At 41.8% G+C, this 11,697-nt stretch overlaps 1 protein-coding gene across 4 annotated transcripts in view; it reads left to right on the top strand.

Annotated features, from left to right (window-relative positions):
- The window catches only part of LOC123521700 (zinc finger protein 615-like), a 33,542-nt gene extending 24,510 nt beyond the window's left edge, over window positions 1–9,032 (top strand). For all 4 annotated transcript variants that reach the window (XM_045290519.1, XM_045290520.1, XM_045290521.1 and 1 more), the window contains one exon: window positions 5,484–9,032. In XM_045290519.1, coding sequence (XP_045146454.1) covers window positions 5,484–7,858 — 2,375 coding nt within the window. In that variant the 3' untranslated portion in view covers window positions 7,859–9,032. The remainder of the gene's footprint in view (window positions 1–5,483) is intronic.
- Window positions 9,033–11,697: the final 2,665 nt, after the last annotated feature.

Raw genomic sequence — 11,697 nt, 5'->3', positions numbered from 1 at the left:
CACCTCGTGATCACGCAGGCTGTTGTATTTCTTCCATGTGGGCTTTGTTACTTCTGGGTTAGATGGCCGCTTGTTTACCTTTAAGCCTATAAGACCCCAGACGCTATATCTTTTGATAGCTGGGCACCATCAGCTTTCTTCACCACATTTGCTTATTCACCCATTTTGTCTTCAGCAATTGTGTTGGGAAGGTGAGCATTATAGAATGCCAGTTTAGAGAACAAAGTACTCTTGCATTGAGGGAGTACTTGAGTGGAGGCCCAATATCCATCTGCTAACTTAACACTAAACATATAAATATATGCACATAGATCTTTTTCCCCATCTCATATATAAATATATTTACATATGTACATGCCTTTATTTAGACTTCTATAAATGCCCTTTGCCTTCTAGTTATTTCCTCTATTTCCTTTTATTTTCCTATTGTCCCACTATCATGTTCAGCCTTCATTAGGGGTTCTTTCAGTAATTTTTTCCGTTACATTACCCTTGGTCATGCCTTACCAGACCTCCTAAACCCTCCACAACCACCGATTTGGATCACTTGTTGTTCCCTTGTCCCTGGGTTTGTTAACACCAGTTCCTTTCCCCCACCTCCCCCTCTTCCATGTCCCCCCGGAACTATTGGTCCCGTTGTTTTCTCCTCTAGATTGTTCATCCAGCCTATCTTATTCAGACAGATCTGCAGAGATCATACCATGCACAAAAACAAGACAGAGCAAAACCATGCAACAAAATAAAACAAAACAACAACCCAACGACAACAAAACAAAGCAAAACAACAAGAAAGAAAAGCTTGTAGTCAGTTCAAGACTGTTTGTTGGCCTTTAGTATTTTCCGGTTAAGTCTGATGTGTCACCAAGCCCTGGCCCCAAAGTCTATTTTTGGTATTTCCTGGGGATTCCGTTTCTCTATTCCCATTGCTGTTGTGTTCCATGCCCTTAGTGTTTTGCCTCTGTGTGGTGGGATCAGATTGGGCGGAATTCCCACACTGTGTCTCCAGTAGGGCTATGGGTCAGTGAGGGATGTCATGTCTCATAGTGGGGCCGGCCATATGGTCTTCTCTGTAGATTGGCTGCTCTGAGCAGGAATATCATCCCCAAGGCTTTTTGCGCCAGGATGTGCTCCATTCTCTCTTCCTCCCCCCTGCATGTGCTCTAATCAGACATGTCCTTCTTCTTGAGCTGCAGATTCAGTGCTGTTCCCTGAAATAAATTCCTCTGGGGGAAGGGCCCTGTGTCCACGCAGTTGGGATTGGGGCCGGCTGCACATTGAAAGAGTTCTTGAGTGGAGGCCCCAGTGTCCCTCTGCTACCTTAATACTAAACCTATGAATATATGCACATAAATCTATTTCCCTATCATCATATATAAATACATTTACATATGTATATGCCTGTATTTAGACCTGTATAAATGCCCTTTGCTTCCTAGTTCTTTCCTCTAAAGATCATTTTGGGTGCATATTCCAACACCAGTTTTTTTTGTTGTTATTCAAACAGTACATGGTATATTCAATGTTGTTCTCTTTATATACTGTCTTTTCAGTAGCCTTTTGATTTCCGGATATATGATGTTCTGGTGTCATCCCACAACCATCTGGTGTTCAGTCATCAATCTTCAATTCATCACGTTTATTCTTTAGATCAATGGTTCTCTACCTTCCTAATGCCATGACCCTTTAACACAGTTCCTCATGTTGTGGTGACCCCTTCCCCCAGCAATAAAATATTTTTTGTTGCTACTTTAAAACTGTAATTTTGCTACTGTTAGGAATTGGGCGACCTCTGTGAACGGGTTGTTTGATTCCCAAAGGGATTGCAATCCATAGGTTGAGAACCACTGCTTTAGATAGTCTCTAAGCTCAAGTTTGACTAGCTTCAACTTGGATTTGAGCAATTGATGATCTGTTCCACAGTGAGCCCCTGGCCTTGTTTTCATTAATGAGCTTCTCCATCATTTCTTTCTATAGATGTGGTGGATTTGGTTTTTCATGAGTTCCTTTCAGAAATAGCTTCATGTGTAGTTTCCATTTCTGTTGTTTAATAAGGAATTTGCTGTGAATTCATCGTTAGTCTCTCAAAATTTTATCAGTAAACTCTTGAGTCATCTCTGTCACTAAGGCCACATTTTCCAGCTACTGATCCTGTTCCCAAATTTTACATTCATCAGTGTTGATGATTGTATGCCTGCTCTATGTCAGGCTACAAAAGTTATGTGAAATTTTCAATACTGTTTTTAATCATTTTATTGGGGGCTCTTACAGATGTCATAACATTCCACAGTTCAATCACATCAAGCATTATTGTACAATTGCCACCAGTTTGAAAACATTTTCTGGTTCTTGAACTTGATATCAGCTCCCCTCTTCCCCGCCCTTCAATTTGTTTATTGTAGAAAACAGAACCTGGATGAAAGTGTAAGCAGCCTAATCTCCATACTCCTGACCACAGGGTTTGTAAGACCAGTACTAGTGTTAGAAGAAAACCTCCACAGTCCCAAGGATGTAGATACAGGTGATAATCCACAATCAGCAGATAAGAGTTTTCTTCACAACTGCCCTCCATTAAGATCCTAGTATAAAGCTGTCTCCTACAGGCGTCTGACTTCTCTCTTCTCAGCTTTAATAGCAATCAGGTTCCCTTTGTTGCTGTCATTCAAGGAACCCCTTTGTCTCTTAAATGCCTTCTGTATGGGTCCTAAGGGATGGTTGTATAATTGAAGGGCAGAAATAAAAGGGCAGACAAAAGTATTCAGGCACTCACCTCTTCCATGATGCCAGGTCTGTGCAAGATAGAGACAGAGAATGTATTCTTTCACCAATTTATATGGTCTTGGAGCACACAAGTTCGCCCTCACCCCCACTCCATCCTAACCACAGGCAGTTGGGCAGTATCTTTACTTTGGAGGTCCCTGAACTCATTGGGTGAGCTACTTAAGACCAGTGCTGAAGGCAGATGGAGGGGAGTAACTGTCCCCTGAGTGGGGAGAACAATAATAACACGTCTGCTCTCGTAGTGAAAGCTGGTGGCAGATAGTAATTAGCCATGTGCTTCTATAAGGTATCATTAAGGTAACACTATAATGAAGGATATTGTGGCAATGCTTTTTAATTAGGATAATGTGACTGGGACTCTTCTCCAACTTACAAATATGAATGTGTCTCTCCACCCAGATACCTGGCCTTGCAATGTTCTTTAATTCTCAAAATAATTTGTCTGCATCCACTCTTTCCTTGGTCCTCGGTTTCCCACAGCCTGATACTTATCTTGAAGTGTTCTAAAAGAATTCAGGATATTCCCACATTCACACTTGTCTGTTCTGTTGTGTATTTGCCTTCTGGAGGCTTGCACGCTTTCCTGCTATATATAAACTCATTGTTAAGTAACCTCACTATCTTATTCCGGCATCAGAGATGAGGCCGTTCTACCCTGTTTTTGCTGTCTGCGTTATCTTCCTTAATTTTACACACTATTCCTAAGGATCTATTCAACTGTGAGGCTGGGTCCCACACTTTATGTTTGCTTTAACAGTTGTTACACAAATATAAATAATACTTGTAGTAACTGATCTTAGTTGCAGGCATAGGAATATTAACCTACCACTCACAGCATTATACTTCAGGGAAGATCTTGCAATTTACTTTTTGATAATCAATGACACTAGTCTTCTTGAATTTGTCAAGCTCAGCCTTATAAACCACTTGATTATCTAGTTTAAAATAGCCAGTACCAGTTTATTAAGTTCAGTAACACATTCACTATCAATCTTTAAACATTCCATTTTGTTTGGAAACTTACAAATTTTCTTGATAATACTTCATACTGTCTTCCAATTATTAGTGGATGTTTGCAACTAATTTTTCTCATTTTGAATCATGCCATGTCACCAACTGAAAGTCCCTTTTACTCCATTCTTATCATTACTGTTGACTCTACTTTCAGGAGGTAGTACTTGTTCAGTCTTAAATTCATTGCCATTAAACCTGAGGGGTTCATGTTCCAGAAGTAGATCACCAGGTCTTCCTCCCAGTCCATTTTTCTGGAAATTCCACCAAGACCTGTCTGCCGTGGGTGATCCTACTTGAATTTGACGTCCTGTGTGCCATTGCTTCTGTTATCACATCGACATGCAAGCCACCATTGGACAGTACTGGAAGATGAGTGGTGTAAGCTAGCATATAGACTCCATAAACATAAGAAAAATGTTTGTGTACTATAATGCCTTTACTATATACCTATAAAAATAGTGTTCCCCCATGTAGAACATTCTGCATTTTTCACATTCCCAACTTTATCTAGTACTTAGTTGTCTCTCAGTAAAGATTGATGGAATGAATACATCTGTCCTCTACCAACTGGATTTAGCAAACCTTACTGCCCTGTGGTCTATTGGTCTCAATACCTTGCTTATATTTACATTTGTTGTATATTTTCATGGCCGTATTTAAGCAACTACAATATCTGTGTTCATTCATTGTGGGGAGAGGGCTAGCCTCCCACATAATCATGGGTTTGATAGGCGCAGTTGTATGGTTGAGATATATAAATATTATGTTAAAGTCATAGAAAGCATGAGAAATAAAAGAGAGACTGAAATAATGGAGTCAGACACATTTCATGGATAACATGCTCACCTCAGCCCCGCTTGATCATCTTCATGGAGAGAAGGGGAGGGGACGGAGGATGAGGGGAAAGGGAACAGGGGAAAGAGGACCAGAGAGGAGAGGGTGTATTGATGAAAGGCCAAGAGGGGAGCCCAAGAGAGCTCTTTATTGTTAACCTAAGCCTATATACCTTTGGGGGGAGTGCAAGCCCACTAATTACAAGTAAAGACATATGCCACAGGAAGGGGTTGCACTATAGATAATACAGCAAAGAGAGGGAGACAATCTAGGGATATACACGCAATAGGAAGAGAAGGGATTGGAGGTATACATGTGACAAGAAGGGCGGATCCTAGATTCAGGATGGCAGCCTTACTTTGGATGTCACTGAGCTAGTTTGGCTTGTTCTCTGGATCTCCATAGAAACCATTATCAGTAGGGTGTGAACCCCACCTACAGGAGCCAAGCTAATGGTCGCAAGCCTTTAGGGAGAAGTAGCCCATTATCCTTAACAATAGGGAGCAGGTCCTACCTTGGTGGGACCAAACAGTTGTCTGGCAACTGACCCCCTATAGGGAAGATGTCTCTAAGCATCTGACTCCCACTATACAGTGGGCAAAAAGCCCCTAATGTTTGGCATGCCTTTGGGGGGACAAAGCTGGGGGAAAATCTCTTTATAATCCCACAATTCATTACAATTTTGATTGTTTACATGTTGTAGTTCTACCAGTGAGCAAAAAACATTAAATATAGTGTTTTATTTACATTCATATAAGAGGGTTGTCAATAAAGATCTACCTCGTATCAATGCATATTTTAAGGGGGCCAGTGTAAATCAATATGATAAAAAAATTCAATGTTTTGTTCTTTTATAGAAATCGAGAAAGATGTTCATTTACTTGAGTACTCGCAACATGAAAGAAGCGTGGACAGAATGGAAGAATGCTATAAGTTTAATACATTGGAAAGTATTGTTTATCAACAGAACATGTTTGGCTTACATGAAAGAATTGTAAAATCAGATTTAATCATTCTGCCATTAAATCTGTACAGTAGCAACAAAATAAAGCCATCAGCTGTGCTCAATGGAGATGAGAAAACTTTTACGCATGTTGAACAAGAGCAATTTTATGCTGAAATGAAATTGCCTGAGTGTGAAAAATCCAGTAGCATGAAGTCACAGTGCATCCAACATCAGGAATCTGACAAAATTGAGAAACCATGCATAAGTGATAAATGTGGGAAACCCTTCATCAAGGAGTCTTTCCTCTGTGAGCATCAGATCATTCATATACTAGAGAAGGACTTTGAGTGCAATCAGTGTGGGCAAGAATTCGATGAAGTGTTCAAACCCAATGAACATTATCGAAAAACTCATAAAGGACAAAAACCATATAAATGCTTGGAATGTGGCAAAGTATATCACAGTAAGGCATACCTCAGGGAACATCAGAAAACTCACGTGGAAGGGATGCCCTGTGTATGCAGTGAATGTGGGAAAGGCCTCACCAGGAACAGTGATCTCAATGCTCATTGGCGAGCTAATACTGTAGAGAAATCCCATGTATGTGGTGGATGTGGCAAAGGCTTAATTCAGACATCACATCTCAAAACTCATCTACAAACTCGTATAGGAGAAAAATCTTATGTATGCGGTGAGTGTGGAAAAACCTTTATCTGGAAGAATGTTCTCACTGATCATCAGCAAACTCATACTAGAGAGAAACCCCATTTATGTGGTGAATGTGGAAAATCCTTTTCCTGGAAGGCTGCTCTCACTGTTCATCAGCGAACTCATACTGAAAAGAAACCCCATGTATGTGGTGAATGTGGCAAAGACTTCATTTGGAAACCACGTCTCAAAACTCATCTACGAACTCATACAAGAGAAAAACCCTATGTATCCAGTGAGTGTGGTAAAGCTTTCAGTCAGAAAAAATACCTTATAGCACATCAGACATTTCAAACACAAGATAAATCCCATGTATGTGGTGAATGTGGAAAATCCTTTATCTGGAAGAATGCACTCACTGTTCATCAGCAGACTCATACTGGAGAGAAACCCTATGCCTGTGATGAATGTGGAAAAGCCTTTAGCAGGAAGAATGCTCTCACTGTTCATCAGCGAACTCATACTGGAGAGAAACCCCATGTGTGTGGTGAATGTGGAAAAGCCTTTATCACAAAGAATGAACTAACTGTTCATCAGCTAACTCATACTGGAGAGAAACCCCATGTATGTGGTGAATGTGGAAAAGCCTTTTTCTGGAAGTCTACTCTCACTTATCATCAGCGAACTCATACTGGAGAAAAACCCCATGTATGTGGTCAATGTGGAAAAGCGTTTATCAGGAAAACAGCTCTCACTGATCATCAGCGAACTCATACTGTAGAGAAACCTCATGTATGTGGTGAATGCGGCAAAGGCTTCATTCGGAAAGCACGTCTCAAAACTCATCTACGAACTCATACAGGAGAAAAACCCTATGTATGCGGTGAGTGTGGTAAAGCTTTCAGTCAGAAGCAATGTCTTATAGTACATCAGACAGTTCACACAGAAGATAAACCCCATGTATGTGGTGAATGTGGAAAAGCCTTTATCAGGAAGAATACTCTAACTGTTCATCAGCGAACTCATACTGGAGAGAAACCTTATGTATGCGTTGAGTGTGGTAAAGCTTTCAGTCAGAAGCAATGCCTTATAGTACATCAGACAGTTCACACAGAAGAAAAACCCCATGTATGTGGTGAATGTGGAAAAGCCTTTATCAGGAAGAATACTCTCACTGTTCATCAGCGAACTCATACTGGAGAGAAACCCCATGTATGTGGCGAATGTGGAAAAGCATTTATCAGGAAAAACGAGCTTACTATTCATCAGCGAACTCATACTGGAGAGAAACCCCATGTATGTAGTGAATGTGGAAAAGCTTTTATCAGGAAGAAGGACCTCACAGTTCATCAGCGAACTCATACCGGAGAGAAACCCCATGTATGTGGTGAATGTGGAAAAGCATTTATCAGGAAGTCTGCTTTTACTTATCATCAGCGAACTCATACTGGAGAGAAACCCCATGTATGTAGTGAATGTGGAAAGGCCTTTATCTGGAAGAATGAGCTCACTGTTCATCAGCGAACTCATACCGGTGAGAAACCCCATGTATGTGGTGAATGTGGAAAAGCCTTTATCAGGAAGACTGCTCTCACTGTTCATCAGCGAACTCATACTGGACAGAAATGTATTTGGTGAATGTGGTAAGCCTTCATTCAGAAAGCAAATATCAAAACTCATCTATGAATTCATACTGGAGAAAAAATATATGTGATGAGTGTGGTAAAGCTTTCATCTGGAAAAGTTTCCTTACAGCACATCAGAGATTTCACACAGGAAAAAGGCCCTTTGAATGAATTAAATGTGGAAAATCTTATATGTGGAAGTCAAGACTCATCAAACATGAGAACATGCCCAAAAAGAAAACCTTTTATTGGGGTGAGTGTAACAAAGCTTTCAAAACAAAGGAAGAGGCACTAGAGTTCGGCCTGGGCCAAATGCAGAAACATGATTGTGACTTACCATGTGTGTACACAGGTTCTGAATTGCTGTCCCTCTACTGACATGGCCCACCGGTGTGGGGAGAGGGCCTTCCAGACTTCCACAGGGTGCATGGGTACCTTATTGCTCTTCCAGCTTTCAGTCCCTGAAAGAGCTGGACCTGCTGTTTCTGGATCACAGTTATACCAAGCAGTAGAGTGCCCACCCAGATGCAAGTAGTGCTTGCCCCACCTCCATGTTCTCTGTTGCCCCTGGACACAGCACAGAAGTACCATAAAATAAGAATGAGCAAAATAGAAGATGTATGAGAACAATTTGTCCAGAGGATGAATGGACCACAGCAAACCTCAGCCTCCACGACCCTGAGACCAGAAGAACTAGATGCTGTCCAGCTTCCACTGCTAATTACTCTGAAAGGGATCACAAAAGAGAGTCATGAGTCGAGTGGGAGAACAAAGTGGAACAAAACCCAAAGTCATTAAATAGACCAGGCTTACTGGTCTGAGGGAGACTTGGAATCCCCAGACTATGACCTTTAGCGACTCTTCACTCCTGGAACTGTACTCTCTCCTCTGACTCAGCTCTCAGCCCAACAACACAGACTTGCAGGGGAAGAACAACATCCAGGAGGTAGACACTCCTTAGAACAATCCACCAAACAAAATCAAAAGACAGCATTTGCTTATGGATAAAAACTCTTAAGCAAGATGGATCAGGAAAAAAGGATGAATAATAATGGAAAAACACAGGGAGGGCGGAAGTTGGAAGAGTGCTGGTACATCTTGGGGACTGCAATCCATGTATGAAATATATGGAAAACCAATATACTCTAAAATTTTAAATCCTAATAAAAAGTTTAAAAATAAATGAAGAGCTCATGTTTCATCAGTGATTTCATGTATGAAAGTTACCACGTAGCTGTAATGAGTGTGGGTAAACTTTTACCTCTGTTTCTAAATTTTCTTGACACAAACACAAAATTGAAAAAGCTTTAAATTCAGTCAAATGGGAAAGCTCTCCACAGAGAGTTGTGTGTCATCACATACCAATGATCTCATACAGAGGAGCAGAAGGGTGAAGGTAGCGTCATGAGTCCTCACCTCGTCCTCCACCACCCACTCTACCTTCCTGCCAGGCCCACAGCTCTCGGCCCCAGGATGGCGGGGGCTGGGGGACAGTGGATATGCTTACTACTCTGCAGGATCTCTGTTCCCTCCTTTCCCACAGAGCTCATGTTAAATTGACCTTCTTTGTCACTTTCCCTTTGTCACTCCCAGTGGGCTTGGAAATGGGTGAAGAGCCCTGTGGTCTTTCCCAAACCTCTTGGCTTTCAAGAGAAAACAAACAAACACTAGTTGTTGCACAACCCACCGCCATGAGTTGATGCCAACTCATAGCAACCCTAAAGGAAAAGGGGAACTTGCCCCTTTTAGTTTCTGAGATTTTAAATCTTTGTAGAACCAAGCCGTTTCATCTTTTTTTTTTTTCACTCCCAGAGACTGCAGGGTTGTAACTGCGACCTCGTATTTCACAGCTCATTGTGTAACCCACCATGCCTCTGAAGTAGTTCTGTAATTTTTAGAATTAAGAGAAAGAGGACAAATGCATTGAACTTTTGGGGACTTTTGGATAGCAAGAGTTCCCACAGGTGACTGTGATTCCCACAGGTCTTGGCACCAAGATGACAGAAACACAAAATGTTCCCTTTTCTCTTTGAGGTCTCTGCCATCTGGACCTTTGCCCAAGCTAGACTGTGGTCATGACTTTGGGACTCCTCTAAAATCTTCACTGTATGTTTCCCCCTACTGAATATGTTACAGATATTAATGTACTGTCTATGTGCACTCCTACTAAACTCCCCCGCCCAACTTGGATGGAAATGCTGCAGGTAAGGCAGGTGGAAGTCAGTGAGCCTACCTGATTGGGACTATAGCGAATGATCTGGCTGTTCAATTGGATCATTGGCAAGCTGAGGACTGACATAAATCAACCCTCCCTGTGTAATGCTCTTTGGGGCAAGAATGGTCAGACTCCTCTCGTGTATTTTGGACATATTGTCGGGAGAGATGAGTCCCTGTAGAAGAACATGATGCTTGGTAAAGTCTAGGGGCAGCAGAAGAGTGAAAAACCCTGGATGAGATGGATTGACCCAGTGTCTACAACAATAGGCTCAAACGTGAGAACAAGTGTGAGGATAACCCAGGACTGGATAGGGTTTCCTTCTGTTGTACATTGAGTTGCTATGAGTCTGAACAAACTCAGTGGTAGTTAACAGCAACATCAAGCTTGTGGCCATGGCATTGGAATAAAAATCAGTCAGCTCTTAATAAACGTCTTATTATCCATGCGTATGGTCACCAGAAAGAAGCTTTGCTGACAAAGATCGAAGCCCACAAGCAAATGGTGCTTATCAAGGAAGCATGGAGAGCAAAGTAGCCTCTGGCCCAGAATAAGCAGATGTGAACTGATTGCCCCTAAGATCCTGGCTGACTGGAATTCAAACCATTCAACACTGCACCTATAAGTATGGACTGCCACTATAGTGAGAAGAGGCAGGAACAGCATCTTTCAGCTGGATCCTGCCGGGGCTAAACATTACTCAGGGACAGAACCCCGAACTGACAGATCAGGACCTTCTTGGCAGGTAAACCACATTGGGCTTGTCATCCCATCCAGAGGATTTGTTGGATATTGACACATTCTCTGGACTTGTTCCCGTACTCCCCTCCAACCACCAGCATGCTATTGAATCAGGACATACCATCCAGGTCCTATCAGACCATGTTTGTCTCTTGTTCAGATTTACTGATCACACTAAGTCTAATAATGAACCTGGATTTGTAGCCCAAGTCATGCATGAATGGGCTTAATCATGGGATATAGAGTGGACTTCCTGTGATAGATATCATCACCGAGTTGTTTTCGGTGCTATCCAGTTCTGACTTATAGCAACCCTACGTACAACAGAACAAAACACTGCCCCGTCCAGCTCCATCCTTACAAGTGTTACTATGAGCCCGTTGTGGCAACCATGGTGTCAATCCATCGTATCAAGGGTTTTCCTCTTTGTTACTGCATGATGTCTTTCTCTAGGGACTAGTCTATCCTGACAAGATGTCCAAAGTACTTGAGACAAAGTCTCCCTATTCTTGCCTCTAAGGACTATTCTAGTTATACTTCTTCCAAAACAAATGTGCTTGTTCTTTGGCAGTCCAAAACATTAAAAAAATTTTTTGTTGGGGCTCTTACTTTTTATTGGAGATCCTCAGCTCATCTGTACACAATTGGCAATTCCCTGATCCCATTGATACCTTGTGATCACACAGGCTGGTGTGCTTCCATGTGGGCTTCATTGCTTCCCTGCTAGAGAGCCGCTTATTTAACTTCAAGCCTTTAAAACCTCAGGCACTATAACTTTTGATAGCCTGGCATCATCATCTTTCTCCACCACATTTGGCTGTGCACCCATTTTGTCTTCAGTGGTAGTGTTGGGAAGGTGAGCATAACAGAATGATGGGTTACCAGAACAAAGTGTT

This window comes from Echinops telfairi, unplaced genomic scaffold, assembly GCF_000313985.2.
Source record: "Echinops telfairi isolate 266 unplaced genomic scaffold, ASM31398v2 ScPeMD7_40;HRSCAF=151, whole genome shotgun sequence".
NCBI classification, from domain to species: Eukaryota; Metazoa; Chordata; class Mammalia; order Afrosoricida; family Tenrecidae; genus Echinops; species Echinops telfairi.
The sequence above is the reverse complement of the archived record's forward strand: the minus strand, read 5'-3'. Positions and strand labels throughout refer to the sequence as shown.